This window comes from Vespula vulgaris, chromosome 8 (genome assembly GCF_905475345.1).
Source record: "Vespula vulgaris chromosome 8, iyVesVulg1.1, whole genome shotgun sequence".
NCBI lineage: Eukaryota > Metazoa > Arthropoda > Insecta > Hymenoptera > Vespidae > Vespula > Vespula vulgaris.
Genome location: NC_066593.1, coordinates 6,785,239 through 6,806,960, shown reverse-complemented (window position 1 = coordinate 6,806,960; position 21,722 = coordinate 6,785,239). Strand labels below are relative to the sequence as shown.

The 21,722-nt window shown below is 39.1% G+C and overlaps 1 protein-coding gene across 2 annotated transcripts; it reads right to left on the bottom strand.

The window, feature by feature from the left end:
* Positions 1-6: 6 nt before the first annotated feature.
* LOC127065974 (mucin-19-like) lies at positions 7-20,718 on the bottom strand. Of its 2 annotated transcripts, XM_050999074.1 has the most exons (5): positions 20,417-20,718; positions 10,750-10,835; positions 8,667-9,872; positions 1,159-7,964; positions 7-1,080 (listed from the first exon to the last, which is right to left on the bottom strand). In XM_050999074.1, the coding sequence occupies exons 2-5, from the start codon at positions 10,814-10,816 to the stop codon at positions 787-789; spliced, it is 8,373 nt and encodes a 2,790-aa protein (XP_050855031.1). In that variant the 5' UTR covers positions 10,817-10,835; positions 20,417-20,718; the 3' UTR covers positions 7-786. The 2 variants fall into 2 exon arrangements, with proteins under 2 accessions (XP_050855031.1, XP_050855030.1); XM_050999073.1 differs by having other exon boundaries at positions 1,159-9,872.
* Between the last annotated feature and the right edge of the window lie 1,004 nt (positions 20,719-21,722).

Here is a 21,722-nt window from a genome sequence, read left to right as displayed (position 1 = left end):
CGCGAAAATCATGTATACATATTTATTAAAATATTTACTAAAGTATTTATATACTATGCGTCTATGTTATAATGATATATTGAGTTAGAAATACGAAAATAGATATGTACAAAGTAAATATAAAAATTGATTGAAATGTTCGATTTTGTTTCTCATGAAGTTCTCTCTCTTTCTCTCTTTTTACATTTCAAATATATAAATTCAGTCGCTTCAAAAATGTTATTCTCGTTTCAAGAGTACGGATCACTCTTCTTCAAACGAAGACATTTCCTGAGAATCTTTCCGTGAACTTCTGTCAATACTATTTAAACTAATAATTAGCTTAATAAATATACGTATGATTTACTACTATTAAATACAGTCATGTATTGCATACAAGTCCCGCAACCAAAACCCCAATTATCGCTTATGATCTCTCGTCAAAAACATTCGACACTGTCGTCAACAAAAATTGTACAGCACGATAATGTGAATTATGATCGATGATAATTAGTAATTGTTTTATCTAACTACTCTAAATGAAACCGATTATAATTAAAAAATATTATCAGTTTCGTTGTAGAAATTGGAATGAACGTAAATCGTTTCAAGATGGCTATCGAAGATCTATTGAATGTCTATATCACGATCTTTGGCAGCCATGTTGAGAAAAACCGATTAATCGTCTCATTCACTTCTACGTGCAAGACTTGTATAATATTTCCTGATGACAAGCTTTGCATGTAACCTGAGGGATTTATACTGTTCTTGAAAATTTACAAAAGAAGTATATCATTAGCTAATGACTCAGAAGAGACGCAATGCTCTCGCGGAAAGATTGATGTCTTCGACTGGTAATTGCCATCGACTGTCCCAAAAATTATTCTTCCTGTACGCTAAATGTGTGCACATAGGTAGACGAGTAGCACGTTCACATCTTCTAGAAACCGACCAATAAATGAAATTCGCAGGACATTTATAGAAATATCCTTGCAGATTATCTCTGCTGTCCCGTTTGCATTTATAAAATGTGTTGCTACAGCCCTGCCGATATGGATAATGTCCAACGTCAGGACATAAAGGCTGCGACGAGACTTTTACCTAAAATAAAAATATTTTATATTAATAATTTATTAACGAAATAATCAATTTATTTCATCTTGTGATCTTAATACGTACTGGTGTTATAGAATTTTCTTCCAACTTTCTGTAGAATCTAGCATTGGCACGAAGACCCGTACAACCTTGGCTGGTTTCATTTTCAGGAAGACATTGAATTTTTTGCTCGTCAAAAATAGTATTTTCGGGACAACTTAAAACGAGAACCTTGATTTCCATATTACCTTCATTAGTACATTGGTAGAACAAATTACAATATCGCGGATGTTTGCGGAATCCTGTGGGACAAATAAGAGTTATCTGTTCATCAGTTAAATTTCCAATAGGACAAGGTGTCATCATCGAAGGTTCTTTGGTTGTAGAAGTCAATTCATTTGATTCGGTAGTAGATTTCTCTTGTTTCTGTGTAGTCGATTCTTGAGATTCTGTAGTCGATTGTTCTTGAGATTCTGTAGTAGATGATTCTTGAGATTCCGTGGTAGATTGTTGTTGAGATTCTGTTGTAGATTGTTGTTGAGATACTGCAGTCGATTGTTCTGAAATATCAGTCGTTGATTGTTCTTGAGATTCAGTTGTTGACTGTTGTTGAGATTCTGTTGTAAATTGTTCCGTTGTTGATTCACTAGGAGATGCTTCCGATTGCATAGAACTCATAGACGATTCTTCTGTCGATTCTGTCGTTTGCTCAGTGGAACTCGTTGTCGATTCTGTCGTTTGTTCAGTGGAACTCGTTGTCGATTCTGTCGTTTGTTCAGTGGAACTCGTTGTCGATTCTGTCGTTTGTTCAGTGGAACTCGTTGTCGATTCTGTCGTTTGTTTAGTGGAACTCGTTGTCGATTCTGTCGTTTGTTCAGTGGAACTTGTTGTCGATTCTGTCGTTTGCTCAGTGGAACTCATTGTCGATTCTGTCGTTTGCTCAGTGGAACTCGTTGTCAATTCTGTGGTTTGCTCAGTGGAACTCGTTGTGAATTCTGTGGTTTGTTCAGTGGAACTTGATGTTGATTCTGTTAATCCTTCAGTCACTGTCGAAGAGAATGATTCAGTACTGGACATAGATGTAATTTCCTCAGAAGTTGTTTGTTCCGATGTCATCGATGTCATTTCTGTTGAGGTTCCTGAAGTTGTAGATTCTACTACGGATGTTGTAGTTCCTGTAGATATTTCGGTAGTAATTTGCGTTGTTGAACTCTCAGTCGACAAAGATTCTTCCGTTGCTTCCGATATTGTTGTAGGTTGTGCTGTAATATCATTACTAGATGGACTTGGCTCTGTTGTTGATGTAGTACAATCTCTCGCTGGATAAACTGATTCCGGATAATTACATGCGTTTATACTGGGATCAAATATAGTACTTGGTGGGCAATTAAAATGATAGACATTAAATCCCTTTCCATTGTTAACACAACGATAGAATTTTTCACAATAGATTGGATGTGGATAAAATCCTTCTTCATTACAAACTATTGTATTATTAATTTTAGATGTCGTGCAGGGCGGTTTGTCCATATTAGATGATTCTGTGTTTGATTCAGAAGATGTAATTATTGATCCAGACGGGGAAGATGAAATTGGATATGGCGGTTTAGAAGGCGATGAACTTTCGGTAGTTGATTCTGCAAGCATCTGCATATTTTCAGATTTAGTAGGTGTAGATTGACCCTCATTGGTGACAGAAGTTGTTGGTATATAAGTTGAAGAGGGTTTCATTGTAATCTGTCCAGGTTTCTCATTAATAATTGCAGGTATTTCACTAGAACTGGTAGTTGAGGTCGAACCTTCCCCTACTATTTCGTTATTATTTATCATGCAGGAACTCACTTCTTCAATATAATTGCATGTTTGTATACTTTGGTCCCAAGCAGTACCAGGACCACATTGGAATTCATATTTTACATATCCGGATTGATGACTGACACATCGATAAAATTTCTTGCAATCATTAGGGTTTGAGAAGAAACCTTCTGTAGTACAATTCGACATTCCTACTTGTCCAGTGCTCGACGGAGTAGTATTTATTTGTTGTGATACTGTTGTAGATTGATCAACGTCATTTGATTGCATAGTACTAATAGGAGGTAAGTATGAGGCTGATGTTACTTGTGATGAAACTTCGGGAGATTTAGTACTCGAAGTCATTTGTGTACTAGTAATAACTTCAGAAATTGATGGTGGTAAATAAGATGTAGATATAACTGTTGTCGGGATCATAGATTGTGCCTCATTATTAGTAGTAGTTGATATTGTAGTAGAACTAAAGATTGATGATGTTGTATCTTGCATAGGTTTACTAGAACTTATTTGAGACTGTCCATTTGTACTCGGACTACTAATAAAATCTATTTCATTGACAGAAGAATCAGGTGTTGTCATATCGATACCAGCGTTACTTCTACAATTTGGTACGTTGTACCCATGATTACAACTTTGAATGCTGGAATCCCAAACAGTACCAACGCCACATTCAAATTCATATTTCATGAATGTATTGCCATCTTTTACACATCGATAGAATTTCTGACAACTATCAGGATCAGAGAAGAATCCTTCTTTATTACATACACCTGATATAACCGGGGAATCTGAAGTAGCAGAGCTGCCAGGAGTGTCTGAAGTACCAAGAGTACCAGATGAGCTTGGATTGCCAGGAGTTCCAGTTGTACTAGGAGTACTAGGCGTATCAGGGGTACCAGGAGTATTTGTTTCAGAAGTTCCAGATGTTCCAAGAGTGCCAGAAGTTCCAGGAGTTTCGGGAGAATCTGTCATTCCAGAAGTTTCAGGTACTATTGCTGTCTCTGTTGCTTCTGGTCGACTAGATATCGACATCGTAGTCATACTTGTTATAGTTGTTTTCGGTGGTAAATACGAAGCAGATATACTTAGTGTTGTATCTTGAATAGGTCTGCTTGTGCTTACTTGTGTCTGTTCACTTGAATTTGGAAGAATAGAAGTGTTTATTTCATTGATAGAAGAATCAGGAGTTGTTAAATCACTTTCAACACTACTATTACAATTTGGTACGTTGTACTCATGATTACAACTTTGTACTGTGGAATCCCAAACAGTTCCTACACCACATTCAAAGTCATATTTTATAAACTCATTACTTTCTTTTACACATCGATAAAATTTATGACAATTCTGAGGATCAGGGAAAAATCCTTCTTCGCTACATATACCTGGAGTAGCCGATATAACAGGAACATTTGTTGTGTTCGGAATATCAGGGGTTCCCGCAATAGCAGAAGTATTAGATGTACCTGGACTACTAGGAGTACCAGGCGTTTCAGGAGAGTTAGGTATTCCAGAAATTCCAGGTGTACCAGGAGTGCCAGGAGTACCAGGAGAACCAGATGTTCCAGGAAAGCCAGCGATTCCAGGAGTACCAGGTGTTCCAGGTGAGCCTGGGCTTCCAGGAGTACCAGGCGTTGCAGGAGTACCAGTTGTCCCAGGAATACCAGTTGTACCAGAAGTGTCAGGTATTCCAGCTATGCCAGGAGTACCTGGTATTTCAGGTATTCCAGGAGAGTTTGGTCCAGTAGGACGTGGTGTTTCGGAAGCATCAGGTCTGACAGATATTGATGTTACCGATTCTTCCGGTCTAGTAGTTAATGACGTCGTAGTCGTACTTACTGTAGTTATATCCGGGGGTAGATATGACACAGAAGTACTAATTAGTGTTGTATCTTGAACTGGCCTACTTGTGCTAATTTGTGACTGTCCAATTGTACTTGGAGAAGTAGAAGAGTTTATTTCATTGATAGAAGAATCAGGGGTTGTTAAATCATCTATAACACTATTCTTACAATTTGGTACGTTGTATTCATGATTACAACTTTGTATAGTGGAATCCCAAACAGTTCCTACACCACATTCAAAATCATATTTTATGAACTCATTGCTTTCTCTTACACATCGATAAAATTTATGACAATTCTGAGGATCAGGGAAGAATCCTTCTTTGTAACATACACCTGGAGTACCAGGTATAACAGACGCATCTGACGTCTCCGAGGTACTAGGAGTTCCCGAAGTATCAGAAGTGTTAGATGTTTCTGGACTACTAGGAGAACCAGGCGTTTCAGGAGAACTAGGTATTCCAGAAATTCCAGGTGTACCAGGAGTGTCTGGAGTACCAGGAGAACCAGACGTTCCAGGAATGCCAGCGATTCCAGGAGTACCAATTGTTCCAGGTGAGCCTGGGCTTCCAGGAGTACCAGGCGTTCCAGAAGTACCAGATGTCCCAGAAGTACCAGGAGAACCAGACGTTCCAGGAATGCCAGCGATTCCAGAAGTACCAGGTGTTCCAGGTGAGCCTGGGCTTCCAGGAGTACCAGGCGTTCCAGAAGTACCAGATGTTCCAGGAGTACCAGGAGAACCAGGCGTTCCAGGAATGCCAGCGATTCCAGAAGTACCAGGTGTTCCAGGTGAGCCTGGGCTTCCAAGAGTACCAGGCGTTCCAGAAGTACCAGATGTTCCAGGTGTTCCAGGAGTACCAGACGTTCCAGAAGTACCAGGCGTTCCAGGAGTATCAGGCGTTCCAGGAGTACCAGGCGTTCCAGGAGTACCAGGCGTTCCAGGAGTACCAGGCGTTCCAGGAGTACCAGGCGTTCCAGGAGTACCAGGTGTTCCAGGAGTACCAGGCCTTCCAGGAGTACCAGGCGTTGCAGGAGTACCAGATGTTCCAGGAATACCAGATGTTCCAGGTGTTCCAGGAGTAGCAGGCGTTCCGGGAGTACCGGACGTCCCAGGAGTACCAGGCGTTCCAGGAGTACCAGGCGTTCCAGGAGTACCAGATGTTCCAGGAATACCAGACGTTCCAGAAATACCAGATGTTCCAGGAGTACCAGGCGTTCCAGGAGTGGCAGAGATTCCAGAAGTACCAGGTGTTCCAGGTGTGCTTGGTCTTCCAGGTATTCCAGGTGTGCCAGGTCTTCCAGGTATTCCAGGTGTGCCTGGTCTTCCAGGTATTCCAGTTGTGCCAGGAGTGCCTGATGTTTCAGGTATTCCGGAAGAGTTTGGGCCGGTTGGACCTAGTATCTCAGAAGTACTGGGTCTACTAGGTATTATTGATGTTACCGATTCTTCGGGTTTAGTAGATGTTGTTGTCGTGCCTGCTGTACTTGTTTCCGGCGGCAGATATGATACAGAAGTACTAAATAGTGTTGTGCCTTGAGTAGGTCTGGATGTGCTTATTTGTGACTGTTCACTTGAAATTGAAGGGCTAGAAGAATCAATTTCATTGATTGAAGAATTAGGCGTTGTCAAATCCCCTTCAACATTACTCCTACAATTTGGTACATTGTACTCATGATTACAACTTTGTATGGTGGAATCCCAAGCAGTTCCAACACCACATTCAAAATCATATTTTATGAATTCATTGCTATCTCTTACACATCGATAAAATTTACGACAGTTCTGTGGATCGGCGAAGAATCCTTCTGCATTACATATACCTGGAGTACCCGATATAACAGGGACATTTGGCGTATCAGAACCGTCCGTAGTCCCTGAAGTACTAGCAATATCATTAATTCCAGAAGTACCTGTTCCATCAGTGCCAGGTATACCAGAAGAAACAGGTATTTCAGATGTTCCAGGAGTTCCTGATGTTCCGGGTATACCAGGTGATCCAGGATAGCCCGGTATTCCAGGAGAACCAGGATAGCCAGGTATTCCTGCTGTACCAGGAGTACCTGGTGTTCCAGGTTTACCAGGTATTCCAGGAGAGCCAGATGTTCCAGTTGTGCCAGGGGTCCCCGTTATTTCTGCTGTGCTAGGAGTGCCTGATGTGCCAGGTTTTCCAGGTGAGCCTGGGCTTCCAGGAGTACCAGGCGTTCCAGGAGTGCCAGGTATTCCTGCTATGCCAGGTTTAGTAGGAGTGCCAGAAGTGCCTGATGTTTCAGGTATTCCGGAAGAGTTTGGGCCGGTTGGACCTAATATCTCAGAAGTACTAGGTCTATCAGGTATTATTGATGTTACCGATTCTTCGGGTTTAGAAGATGTTATTGTCGTGCCTGCTGTAGTTGTTTCCGGCGGCAGATATGACACAGAAGTACTAAATAGTGTTGTGCCTTGAGTAGGTCTGGATGTGCTTATTTGTGACTGTTCACTTGAATTCGAAGGGCTAGAAGAATCAATTTCATTGATTGAAGAATCAGGCGTTGTCAAATCCCCTTCAGCATTACTCGTACAATTTGGTATGTTGTACTCATGATTACAACTTTGTATAGTGGAATCCCAAGCAGTTCCAACACCACATTCAAAGTCATATTTTATGAATTTATTGCCATCTCTTACACACCGATAAAATTTACGACAATTCTGTGGATCGGCGAAGAATCCTTCTGCATTACATATACCTGGAGTACCCGATATAACAGGGACATTTGGCGAATCAGGGCTATCCGTAGTCCCTGAAGTACTAGCAATATCAGTAATTCCAGAAGTATCTGATGTTTCACCAGTATTAGGTATACCAGAAGAAGCAGGTATTCCAGAAGTGCCTGGAATTCCGGGAATTCCAGGAGTTCCTGATGTTCCCGGCATTCCAGGTGATCCAGGATAGCCAGGTATTCCAACTGTATCAGGCGTGCCCGGTATTCCTGCTGTACCAGGAGTACCTGATGTTCCGGGTGTTCCAGGAGTACCTGATGTTCCGGGTGTTCCAGGTATTCCAGGAGTGCCGGGAGTTCCAGATGTACCAGGGGTCCCCGGTATTCCTGCTGTGCCAGGAGTACCTGATGTTCCGGGTGTTCCAGGTATTCCAGGAGTGCCAGGTGTTCCGGGTGTTCCAGGTATTCCAGGAGTGCCGGGTGTTCCAGATGTACCAGGGGTGCCCGGTATTCCTGCTGTGCCAGGAGTACCTGATGTTCCGGGTGTTCCAGGTATTCCAGGAGTGCCAGGTGTTCCGGGTGTTCCAGGTGATCCAGGATAGCCAGGTATTCCAACTGTGCCAGGCATGCCCGGTATTCCTGCTGTGCTGGGAGTACCTGATGTTCCGGGTGTTCCAGGTATTCCAGGAGTGCCAGGTGTTCCGGGTGTTCCAGGTGATCCAGGATAGCCAGGTATTCCAACTGTGCCAGGCGTACCCGGTATTCCTGCTGTGCCGGGAGTACCTGATGTTCCGGGTGTTCCAGGTATTCCAGGATTGCCAGGTGTTCCAGATGTACCAGGGGTGCCCGGTATTCCTGCTGTGCCAGGAGTACCCGATGTTCCGGGTGTTCCAGGTGTTCCAGGAGTGCCAGGAGTTCCAGCTGTACCAGGAATACCTGATGTTCCCGGTGTTCCAGGAGTACCTGATGTTCCGGGTGTTCCAGGTATTCCAGGATTGCCAGGTGTTCCAGATGTACCAGGGGTGCCCGGTATTCCTGCTGTGCCAGGAGTACCCGATGTTCCGGGTGTTCCAGGTGTTCCAGGAGTGCCAGGAGTTCCAGCTGTACCAGGAATACCTGATGTTCCCGGTGTTCCAGGAGTACCTGATGTTCCGGGTGTTCCAGGTATTCCAGGAGTGCCAGGTGTTCCAGATATACCAGGGGTGCCCGGTATTCCTGCTGTGCCAGGAGTACCTGATGTTCCGGCTGTTCCAGGTGTTCCAGGAGTGCCAGGAGTGCCAGGAGTTCCAGCTATGCCAGGAGTACCTGATGTTCCGGGTGTTCCAGGTATTCCAGAAGTGCCAGGTGTTCCAGCTGTGTCAGGTATTCCTGCTGTGCCAGGAATACTTGATGTTCCCGATGTTCCAGGAGTACCTGGTGTTCCGGGTGTTCCAGGTTTTCCAGGAGTGCCAGGCGTTCCAGCTGTACCAGGGGTGCCAGAAGTTCCATCTGTGCCAGGAGTTCCTGATGTACCGGGTGTTCCAGGACTACCTGATGTTCCGGGTGTTCCAGAAGTGCCTGATGTTCCAGGATTTCCCGGAATACCAGGTGCACCAGCAGTACCTGATGTACCTCCGCCACCATTCCAACTTCCTCCATTGCTTCCTATATCACCATTCCATTGTCCTCCGTTATCTCCTACATCTCCATTCCATTGTCCTCCATTATCTCCTATATCGCCATTCCATTGTCCGCTGTCTGTATTGCTAGTTTCTTCACCTTGTCGACAGTCATCTCTAGTAACTGCCCAAGCATGATTGCATGCTTCGATTTTTGGATCCCAAACTGTTCCTACTCCACAAGTAAACTCATATTTTCGTAATATTCCAGTACCTTCGTCTACACATCTATAAAATTTTCTACAATCTTGTGAATCGGATAAAAATCCTTCAGTAGTACATTGTACTCCTCCCAGACCAATCATCTCATTTTGATTCAATTCAGATGTTGTTGATGGTTGAGTAATTGTTGAAAATTCAGTACTATTTTCAGGTCTTCTCGTAGTCGTCCAATCTTGTGTTGTGGTTGTAGGCTTCATTGTAGTGGTTGTTGTAGATATATCTGTACTAACCATCGTTTTTATAGTTGTTGTGGATGTAGAATAAGATGGATATGAATCCATACTGAGATTTTGAATATCAGAATCTACTTCGTTCTCAAATCCACCACATTCTGGTCGTCCACTATCATATGGATGAATGCATATATTTCCTTTTTCTTTGGAGAATACTGTACCAATTCCACATTCGAACGTAAAGGTTGTTAAAAGACCACCATTGCCCTGATCAACACATCTATAGAAAACTCTACAGTCGTGTGGATCAGGATGATAGCCTTCTTCGGAACAGGTGAAGGGAGTATCACTTTTTCTGTATTGATTTTCATAAATCTCATGATGTTCTGAAACAAAATATATTATACTATTATATCTAATTTAATTTAATTTTTCAGAGATCTTTAATATATAATTATATAAACAATTTTTTATTCTAAGTTCCATTATTTATAGAAATCCAAAGCTACTTAGATAACATTTTTAATTTTCAGATAATACATGTTATATATATGTACATAAAATCATCATTTTTTGATATTACAAATTTAATAAAAAGTCAGAACTATGATTATCTTGGAAGTTTTATTAAGAATTCAGAATCTATGTTCTGCGGAAATAGATCACATAGAATCGACACGGCAAATTGGCACCTTTCTTGTATCCAGTAGCTGAGGCATGCGGGATACGAAGTGTATTTTTCGCGTCTTCGCTATATACCCAAGGTTGTGCATCTCGGATGGAACCAGTTTGACGGCAAGAGTAACAACAACAACAGTGGCGATCGAGACGAGTAAAGGCAAAAATAGTAGGCAAGCTCGCTTGCGTTCAGTACCCATCTCACGTGTAACCCATCCAGGGCCGTAATTGGACATAGGTACTCAACGAACGAGCCTTCTTCTTCATAATAGCAAAATAAAAGCCCTTAATATGGATCCACTGATTAAAGGTTCAAGCCGAAAACGTATTACAATTTAAATTCATCGAAGTTCGGAGAATATTTTAACGCCTCGTTTAAAATAATTTGCATGCATGAAGAAGAGGTCCCGGTGTTTTTTCCTTTACAGGGCGTTAAATCTATGAGATAATATGTTAGGAAGATAATGGTATAATGATGCTAAAAGATTGATTTATGTGTGTAGGGTGATTCATAAATTGTTTCTTGAGATAAAATCGAAGTCTATTCAAAAAAGATTGATATTAACGATATGGCTAATATCTCACCTGCTTTTGCAAATGTTGTCAAGATCAGGGCTATCAAAATATGCAGAATTTGTCGTTTCGTCCACATTATTCCAATAAGATCGAATCTAAAACAAAAAAAAAAAATAAGAAACTGATTACTTTTTTCGAATGGAAAACCATGCGAAAAATGTTATTGTGCAGTCGATGTACTGTTAAACTGAAAGGTTCGAACGTGACATGCGAGTCATTCGTTTGGTCAACTCTTTTTCTAGAACACAAGGTAAGGATTTCCTTAAATAAGAATTTCGCATAAAGAACGCTAACGATAAGCATATGTACAGTTACTCCTACGTTCCGATTGGCACAACTCCAGGAAAAAGAAGCTTCTCTCTTGCGCTGAAAGACATTACCAGTGGAGGGATTCTAACTGTTGGTTCGCGTGACCTTGCAAGTTGCCGGAATAATTCTTTCGCATATCATCGACCGTGCTGATCGGCTGAATCACGATTCAGTTTCGAAGTGGTAATCTCAGTGAATGATTTCGTGCCTTGTATTTTGAAGTGTCTGCGATGGCCCGCGTGCGCGATCGTCAAATAACCATTTGAATAAATCATTGGCATTATCTGCGTGTACAGTTATATATACATATACCTATTGGGCGTTTTCGTGATGATTTCTGGACGCTCCCACTTAATAAAAATCATAAATTTTAAGATAAACGAACGTCGTGTGGGGATATCCAGTTTGAATAATGTAAAGACATTGTTCGATGATCTTCTAAAGATCAAGTTTCGTCTTACCATCTACCTAGCAGGCAAGATGTTCTTCGCCTGATCAAAATATCATCAATTCAAATTCGTTAACAAGAAAACTTTTTATTATTTTGCCTCGAGGCAAATCTCGACAAGATTCGATCACGCTCTTAACGATCTCTCGATATCGTTAATGAACGTTTCTCCGAAATTCCTGCTGCGATCGGCAGGAGTACCTTTAGCAAGCACGAACTTTATCCTGATGCGAGTATCAACAGCGATATCGTGCACGTGGACTCCGAGTCCGCAATTCCTGTTGTTTATCGAGATGGAAGTCACAGGAATGGTTCGCCACCACCCCCGTATTTCCTTCTTGATCCACGATCTGCATCGGTACAACGGGAGAAAGGAGTAGCATGCCACATTGGCGGGTAACGTCATTGGCGGCGATCTAAACTCTTGAATCACCACTCATGAAAATAACTTCGTCTTTAATATTCTTTGATCATATATAAAACTAAATGATTTGATTTTCATAAGGGCTGATAATCGATTATTATTTTTTTATAGAAATGAGCTTTTTTATTTGAACAGATCCAAAATTAAAGCTATAAAATTTCGTGTGTCCCGAACAAAAATATAACGATCAGAGAGAATCCCTGTAATTTTTCTTTCTTCCACTAAGTCGATTCTTGATCCAAGTGAAATTAACTACGACATATCGGTTTGCGGTTCCGAATCCGTAGGATGCAATTTGTTCTCCGTCTCCCTAGGTCGCCGCCAATGGGGCTAGTTGCCGCGGGAGATGCAACCAAGTGTACTCGATCTACTGCCATAAATACGGTCCACTATACCAAAGAAGGGATGAGAGAAGTTCTGGCAGCATCTCTTTTAACGAATTGCAACCATCATGATCTACGATATTGCTTGTGTAATATGAATTGACGTGATCCTTTAAGTGAAAATAATACATTAGTTTTATAATAAACGAGTATCAAGTTTATGTTTTATCTTCAAATCAGATATTAAAAAAGAAAATATAAAAATGTTGCGTATAGAAGAAAATCATTAAAGACCTAACTGAGGACGCTTATTGCCGTATATTATAACAATTTTTTTTTAAGTTTAAAAGCTTCAGTTAATTTAATTAAGATTTCATTGTTAGATAAAAAAAAAATTATTTTTTATAGAAGTCGGACATAACGTAATCGTAGAGTTAAAACCGGTTTTAATTTCACACTGACGTTTGCATTCTTTTTCACTTTCACGAACGTTTCTTGAGAAAAGTCTTTCATAAAATTGCCTTTGTTATTTGGCACAGAATTCAGTTTCAATGTAACCGTGACATTGGGAAAGTGGTAATCATACTTCGTAAACCGGTTTTAAATTCTATATGTACATATGTGGATTCTAATATTCCTATAATGTCTTTTTTTTGTCTTTTTTTAACTATACTTTCTTACGTAATAGAAGAACGAGGTGCTACTGTATAAATGGAATATTTAGAGATTATTGTTTCCCGTTTATGGTATGCAGGAAAGCAATTGCATCTATATCTGTAAACCACGTTTCGAATAAATGAGTATCTAACCGCTCGCTTTAACCTTTTTCTTTTTATCGAAATGTTCGTTCTATCTAACAATATTTTAACTGCTCGATAAAAACAAAATGTTTAATATGTTTTTATTATACAATTCTATCTATATAAAAAATAATTTCAGATTTTCTAAGTTATCAAAAGAAAACAAAATAAAATAAAATGAAATAAAATCAGTCGGAAACTTCAAGAAAGTTTATACTTGGATCGATGTTATTGTTAACTAAAACGTTCGTGAGAAAGATCAATTTATCAATCGAGACTATGAGGAACGAGAGTGATAGACCGTGCAATACGAGAAAGAGAGTGAAAGAGAAGCCGGTTAAAAGGACTCGAAAGGAAGAAGGCTATGCAACCTCATTCTCTTGTGATTCTATCTTAAGATTGGGATGAAGGAACGAACTCAGAGATCGTGGGAGCATGCTGATGTAATCCGAGAATGCAAATTCAACGGTGTTTCCTGTAACATACTTGAGTAAGAGAGAGGACCCGAAGGTTCCAACGACATTGCCGTCGTCTTGGAGGTTCAATGTCAATGCTAATTCTCGACTACTTTTACTTCGTTTGACGATTCTATTCGAGGTGAGTCGAAAAGAAAACATTGGAATTTCTCCTTTTTCTTTTATGTAATCCTCTCTACATACTTCAAACGCGAATTCTTTTTCTTTTCGCAAACATGTTATGCAAGAAAATAACACGTGACTTCAAAGCGAAAAGTTATGAAATAAGATCGAAAAAAATTGTAACGAATAAAAGCATAACTGAAGAATGCGGATTTATTGCATTTTCTTGAAGTATTACTCTAGTGAAAGGAGACGAGGTTTGATAACATGATCGTTGAAGTATTCAATGTCATTATATCATTTTCATTGATGATTTTATTCAGAATTCTTTTAGTTTTCTTTTTTTTTGTTGGAATGCTTAGTCTTCCTGACATAAAAGGAACCGATCAAGAATACAGGTTTAGCAAGTTGTCTAGTTCTGAGTCAATGACACGAGCTGCAACGACGATTGCAAATTACCATTCGTGACTACTGGATCGAACGCAAAAGGGATCCGACGGCTATACAGCTATCTTATTTTAAGATCCTTCGTATTCCTACGTTTTCGTTGCATTTATAATCACAAAGATCGTTATTACTCTACTTAATTATTATTTTATAAAACTATGTGTTTCGAATTTTTGAATTTAAACAAAACAAAAGATTAGTTTCGACATTGTGCATTCTCTTTGCAAGGAACAATGCATGTTACCGCATAGTAGGAAAATTCTCTGAGGTTATTTACGAGATCGTGTCCGTGAATCGGGAGCATAATTCGCCTGGGATTATCTCGATTTGTATTCAAGAGACGGAGAGTGTATCAACGGGTCTGCGGTCTTCGCGACGCAGAATGTTTCATTCAAGAGTGGGATGATACTTCACCCAAATCGCACGGCTCCTCGTAATGTGGGTCGATATTTCGATGAAACGGTTACTAATTTGCTTACTCGATAACATGATTTCATGACGGTATCTTGTGATATCTTTAATATTTCAATGCTAAACAAAACAATTTTTTGATGTACTTTTTTTTTTAAATACTATGTTAAGTGAACACAGAATGATAATAAGTATAAGACCATACGAAATTTATGAGTATGGTGTAATTGGATACGCAAAGTATGAGATGAGGATTGTAGACCATGATCATGTGAACGAGTAATGACAAGTCATGAAAGCATTACACGACTTATTTATAAACCGATTCAGACAGGTCTACCACCTGCCGTTGCGATCGAAAGAACCCGAAGTGGTCTGGAAACGTCTCAAGGACGACATGCTTCTCGCATCTCAACTCTTCTCATGTAATTTACTCGACCGACCAAAGAGTCTTTATTTTTGTTCCTTATTCTTCGATTTTCCAAAGAAACCTTCGCTTTTCTGAACACTTTGGAAAGATTCCATGTAGAATACCTGATACGAAAGATAAATGAAAAAATTTCCTTTTTTTAAGTAATAATGATTGTTACCTAATTATTTAGTTCCTGTTTTATTAATGTTTATTATCGTATCGATTGAGTATAATTTTCACTCATACGAATGAATTAAGAAAAGAAAGAAAGTCATAAAGGATAAATGCGGAAGAAATGCTGGCAAAGATTTCAAACGACCTTAGCTTCGAATTTTTTTTAAATGCACTCCTCTAGGAAGTAATATTCTTATTTCTGGTTTTTTCTCCTCTCAAAAGGGACGAAAATGGTACTACGTACATTATTTGCAACAGTGCTCGAAGCATCGTTTTACCTCACAATTATTATCAATAATTGCATGCTTCTTGGTTGCTCGCAACCCATGATTTTCTACTTTCGTGAACCTACCAAAAAGGAGTTCGTTCTTCTGGAAGGAGAGAAAGAAATTCGGCATGTACTGGACCATGATTATTCGAATGATTTAATTAACGTCATACAATCCTTCATCATCTTTCTTATGAGCCAAGTCATTGACTCGCAAAAAAGAAGTGGTATTACCATCATTCGAAACGATTATGATATCCCCGTGCACTTCGGAGCAGTCCTAACTTTTAGTCCATTCTCATTCCACCAAGCGAAGATTCTAATTCGTTGATAAAGATCGTTACAAGCGATTACTCACAGGATACAGAATTTTTTTAGTTTTCTAAGCCACCAATGTCACCCACCATCAATGGAGACAAATTTAAATGCCTTTTTCGGTATATATAGATAGATATTTTTTAAATCGAAACGTCAAGGACGGTGCGATCATTTTTATAATCATTATTTTTGTAAAGGAAAGTTCCATATACGAGTCGCTTTGATTTCACAATAATCGCAGGTGAGAAGACGTATATTTCAGTCATCGAAAGCTTTGATATTAGTTAGAGCTAGAAGAAAAAATAGAAAATAACGTGACAAACTTTGGATGAGGAGAAAAAGAGAAAGAAAAAAAGTCTTAATGTTCGATAGGTTCGACCTCGAATTACAAGCAATTATTGGAATCCTCCACGTACCGATGGTAAAGATCTATACAAGGATTGATTGAGTATGTTTCAGGAAATTTCCATTTATAAACAATTGCATCGATCTGTAGCTTTAAAAATATTCCGCACGAAAGAAAATGGGAAAGCCTTCGTGAAAAGTTGAAATATTCTACGAATTTGGACAACTGTGTATCACGAAAACAACCAAAACCGGTTTCGGCGTTACGATCGTATGGAAATATTATTCGAAATCACCGTTATTCGCATTATTTATATAGTTTCTCAATAGGATTCCGCAAGAAAAAAATTGCATACGATTAAAACAGTGCGGTTTAAAAAATTTGTTTTTTACATTGGTCAGCATTGAAAAAAAATCTTTCATTAAATTTTTTTAATTTCGTTAAAATCTTATAAAATTAGTATCCAAATTGAGTTAATAACTATTTGAAGGTATCGATCAGTTTGATGTTAGATAGTAGATCCTCGATAATAAATCTTTGAATCGACATGATCAAATTTACTTGGATCGTAGATCGAGGTTAGCCGCAGTGAAACGTGTAAGAGTTAAAAAAGAAATAAAAATTGATCAATCAAATCGATTTTTTTAGGTCAATATATATATATATATATATATATATATATATATATATATATATACAGAATGCCTGATCGAAATTGCAATAGATCAAAGATAGGGATGCGAAAGTATGCGAGGATGCGAAGTATGTAGGATCGAACTTGCGTTTGCGTTTATAATCTAATTGAGATCTATCAAGACTACCTGATGCTACATGACGATGCGAATCCATGAGGTTGGTATCGTATCGCACACGATGCAACTCGGTGCAGTGAACCTAAGATTGTTATGATGGCATGTATGCTGCCATAAGCGCAGCCTTGCCGTTGAAAGTAGCAAGGTCGTTTCTTCTCCCTCTCCATCGTTTTCATCCACCACTCTTTTCAACGTAATCCTCTTGCTCTTATTGACAAAGGCGTCAGATTGGAGCTAACTTGTCGAAAGAATCTGATATACGTATTTATGATCAAACTTATTCTCTTTTTCTTGTTTTTATTCAATATCCAGAAATATCCTCAATTAGAGTTCAACGACTTCAAGATTCAAGTAATCTCGAAACGATATTTGACTTGATTTGACAAATTTGATCTGACTAAATTTGATAAAATTAGGTCATGGTATTAAAAGAATGAAGTTCGTGAAAAGTGATATTAAAAATATTCTGAATCCGATGATTTTGATGGGTAATAAATATTAACTCAATATAACGTCAAATATGTAACACAGTAGATAAGTATTATAAAAACATAGTTTCGTGAGAATATTTTATAAATTAGATTAATTTTTGATCGTTCGAAACAATTTTATCGTCTTAGTACTTTTAAAATTATTATTTCGGCATCACTGCGAAGAATATCCTATCTATAGCTCATACATTTTTTTAGGAGAAGAGTCAATGTTCCATCCAAGCATATTTACGTTCTTTGCGGATCGCAATTAAAGGGATACTTGCAAATTGCTTGCCCTCGTGAGCTCTCTTTCTACTCTCTCACCACCATCTTCGCAACCACCAGCAACAGACGAATCGATGTTTTCCTTTTTCCAAGTCCTTTTTTCCTTTTTGTTTTCAGGTTCTCTTCCACTACAATCATGCTACGCCGCATTAACCATAGATTCATCATACGCGTCTCCGTACAGGTCTTACCGCGCCAACCGGTGAGGGTTCAAGGATCTCTCTGTTCCTTCTTCTTCTTCGTCCTTCATCGTTGACCTCGTCGACAATTTTCAGTGGAAAATGAGAAAGCCAAGAATGGTGGATAAATGTTAGTAATACGAAGATTGGGCACGTGCCAACCGATGTTTCAAAGTTTGCGCCATATTCGGCCATATTTTAAACGAATACTTGCGAGAATCGATTATCGTTGGAAGGACGTTCGGAAGGATCGTTTTCATGTATGTACCATATCTGTACCTGCGTTCGTGCATCAATTTTTCTTCAATTTTTTGAACCTTTAACAATGATTTCTTCAATGATGACCAAGATAGGAAATATAATAATCCACGATTAAATGAAAAGTATTACTTCTTCATGGTCAACCACAAGATAATTCATGCTGATTGTAGTATCGTGAGATGCACGTAAAAAGTATTTTGAATCGCGTTTGTAAACATTTTTCATGGTATGTTCGTTCTGTTCTTAGTACTCACGAGGTGCTGACTAAAAAGGGCCGAAAAAGTTTCACGTGCGTCCAGTCCTCGTACATAATGTATCTCAGCGCCTCATGACATTGTTTTGCTGGTTGTTTCGTTTCTTAGCAAAGACTTGAACAGTGGCGTCGAAGTTATGATAGTCCTTCGAACATATGTCTAATACTTAGAAATAATTTCTTCTAAGAATTATTTACTTAATTTTATTACTAGCAAATTATCTTTTCTAAGATTTATCTATTAATAAATATTATTACAAAGATATTAAGGGGGAAATAATCGCAATGATGCAAGATTGGCCTATTCGAAAGTAAAAAATATTTAAATGTTTCACAAATTGAAAAAATTCGAATCTCACGTAGAAATTAAAAATTAGCAAAATTTCAATTATAAGTGAAAAATAAGACAATATGGTTGACGCCACTGGGTTTAAGGACGCTGCCATTTATGGATCACAAAGTGCTCTCAGAATGATCGTGACGAGACAATGTCGAGGACGGGCATAAATGTATATATGTATAGGTGGAATCGGCGTTTCTCTCGTGTAGTTCAATGCCAAGATCGATCGATCGGTTGGTTTCGAGCAAAGCATTCGAATCGCATTCGATCCAAATACAGACTCGATAACGTTCAGTTTTCGGCCGTACGAGTGTGACAGGAATCACAGATGGGACTGTGAATTTTTCGGCATGGCACGTTTGAGTCACGGACACCTTGTCAAATTCGTAATCCCGCCTTGTAACGAGGTGAAACGGTTACGTGATCATCCTTTAGCTTGTCGAATGACATCGATCTATGTTTCGCGATCATTGCGGAAACAATTCTCAATGGGTCAACGACGACTAAGTTTCATTCCTCTTTTTAATCTTTTTTCCCTTTTTTCTGATCGATAGGTCATTGACATTACTCGTCCGTTCCTCTATTTTTTTAATTTCCCATGTAAAAGAGATCATGACGATCATGGTTCAGGAGTCACAATTGATTCGAAACGGATAAAAAAAAAACCAAAACGAACCCGTGTGGATCCTCGTCAATGTGGACCGACGTCATAATTGCGTAATTGACGCGAGAGATGAATGAAAAGCAAGGATCGATGAAACATCGTCCAATTCAATTATAGATGTCGAGTCCTCGAACTTCGATTATTGGTTGCATCATAATCAGACGGTCAGCAATATACGTTGGTGGGTTTTCCTAAATCCATTGACTGCTCCCGGACGTTCGAAATTATGTTAATTTTGCATCCTTATATATTTGACGAAAGAAATCTTGCTTCTCAACTTCGGAGTGTTTCAAAATGGACACCAAGAGTGACACATCGAAGATAACTAAATTTCTTTTTGTTTCTTATTTTCTTTCATATGCTGGATCTAAAATTGTCAAAGACTCGCTTCCACGGATTGTTGCGTGCATATCGGTTTGAATCATTCACGCATAACGTTCACCAACAGAGAAAACGGGATGTGCATTTAAGATTGATGCAACTCCCATTGAGCAAGTTACGATCTTCCGCAGAGAATGGATGTTCCTCTTGCTTCGCAGGCGTTATGCGATCGCGTTATTTAAGAGTTTTCAAAATGCCAAGTCGTTAGAGGAAATCTACGCCGGAAATGGTCACGAAACGTTCGATAGTCGATGCAATCACTAACGAATTCCAATACTCTACGGGAAAGCAATTTGCATTCGTGTCGAACTTAAGAATCCAACATCCTCAAGAAAATAATAAAAAAGAAAAAAAAATTCACGAGGCCTAGAAAGAGCCGTAAAAGAAAAAAAATATTAATAAAAGATTTATGATAGACGTTCTCGAATTCTTTCGATAGATTTATCAAAGATTCGATACCGTTGCGAAACGTTCTCGTTAAAATCGAAACACATAAAACGCGCTGCGTGTGATCGAGGAAGAAAGATTTATGACTCGCGTAACACAAAACAAAACTGATAGAAAACAACAAAGAGAACATAGTTGAATTTATGATACTAACTCATCGATTACTCCGTGCAAAATGAGATTGTTTGTGTAGTAAACGATTCATAAATTAATTTTAACGATCGATTAACTCCAACCCTTACTATAATCCTTCAACACGGTGTCCGGGAAAGTCGTTTGGGAAAACCAACTAAATTGATCGATAAATCACTGAAAGTACTCACCTTATTGAAAGGGAAGATACTCTTAAAGAATATAGATCCTAACTCCTTCAACGACGATCTATCGTAAACTTCTTCCGCATCTTCCGTAATCTCTATCGGTTTCCTTTAGATTATTCGATCTTCGGAATAAATTTCCTTCTTCGTTTCCAAGAAGAAACAACAGGAGTAACGAACGACAAGAACACTCTTTCCCTTCCACCCTCTTTCTTTTTTCCTCTCTCTCTTTGTTGGAACAGTCGAGGACTACTCTTATACCAACAGCGTCTTTTGAGAAACTATTCTGCAAAATCGGTCGCCGATCGTGGTGCGTTCCTCGAGAGGGAGTAAGTCCTGAGGACGCGGATGGCTCCTACTTATAAAGACTTGGCCAAGTCTTGGCTCTCCAATTGGCTTAGCCGTGTGCGTTAAGCGTATACACGGATACGGGAGAGAGAGAAAGAAAGATGGAGAGAGGGCGAAGACGAAGAGGACGCTAACTTACTCGTTTACTCGATCATTCGTTCGCGTGCGTGTGCGTACGCGAGGAAGAATCATGGCTTGGTCTTCCTCTTTCAGGTGGAAGGGGGCACAAGCCGTGTCTCGATCGTTACACGCTCGATGCTTGTTACATATTACACTGGCATGATCATATCCAAGGAAGGTTCTTTCCTTTCTTCCTTCCTTCTCGTACTTGTTTCTTCCTTCCTTTCTTTCGTCGTGTTATCATCACTTCAATAAAATTCACCCTTGCTGATGATCACAGCATCCTTTTTCTCCGAGGGATGTTATTTTGACTTTTTTTTTGCTAGATGAAGATAATCAAGAATGTAAGATTAATTTTCTTCGGTAATAGAAAACTGATATTTTTAATCGATATTTAATTTAATATCTTATCTCGACATTAAATTAACATTTTTCTTTTCTTTATCCTACCGATTAATGAATCATAGAATGATCTGATGAAACAGTTACTTCAACAAGAAGTTAAAGTTTGATATTAAAATTCATGCATTGTTTTAATAATGCATATGATTGAAAAAAGTAGGTTCGTACGCGTGGTTGAAGAATGAATAAAATTGAAATTATGAAATTCATATCTTGTAGCGGTGTTCATTAATTCCTTCGTGCAACATTCTACCCAGAACCATTCGGAGGCTCATTTACAAGAGATGTCGATATTATTTGATGACCTTCGAACCATCTTCGTTTCGATGTACTTCCTTATCTGTCACGTTAGAATAAACGCCTTCGCATACCTATGTATCTTTACAACGTTCTTTGGCGTTTCTTTTAAAGACCTCTATGGGGTAACGGTAAATCTTGTACA

Coding starts and splice junctions, on each gene's coding strand:
- LOC127065974 (XM_050999073.1), bottom strand. CDS start 10,816: ATGTGGACGAAACGACAAATTCTGCATATTTTGATAGCCCTGATCTTG. Junction 9,873..10,749: donor GACAACATTTGCAAAAGCAG/GTGAGATATTAG, acceptor ATTTTGTTTCAG/AACATCATGAGATTTATGAA. Junction 1,081..1,158: donor AAGAAAATTCTATAACACCA/GTACGTATTAAG, acceptor TTTTTATTTTAG/GTAAAAGTCTCGTCGCAGCC.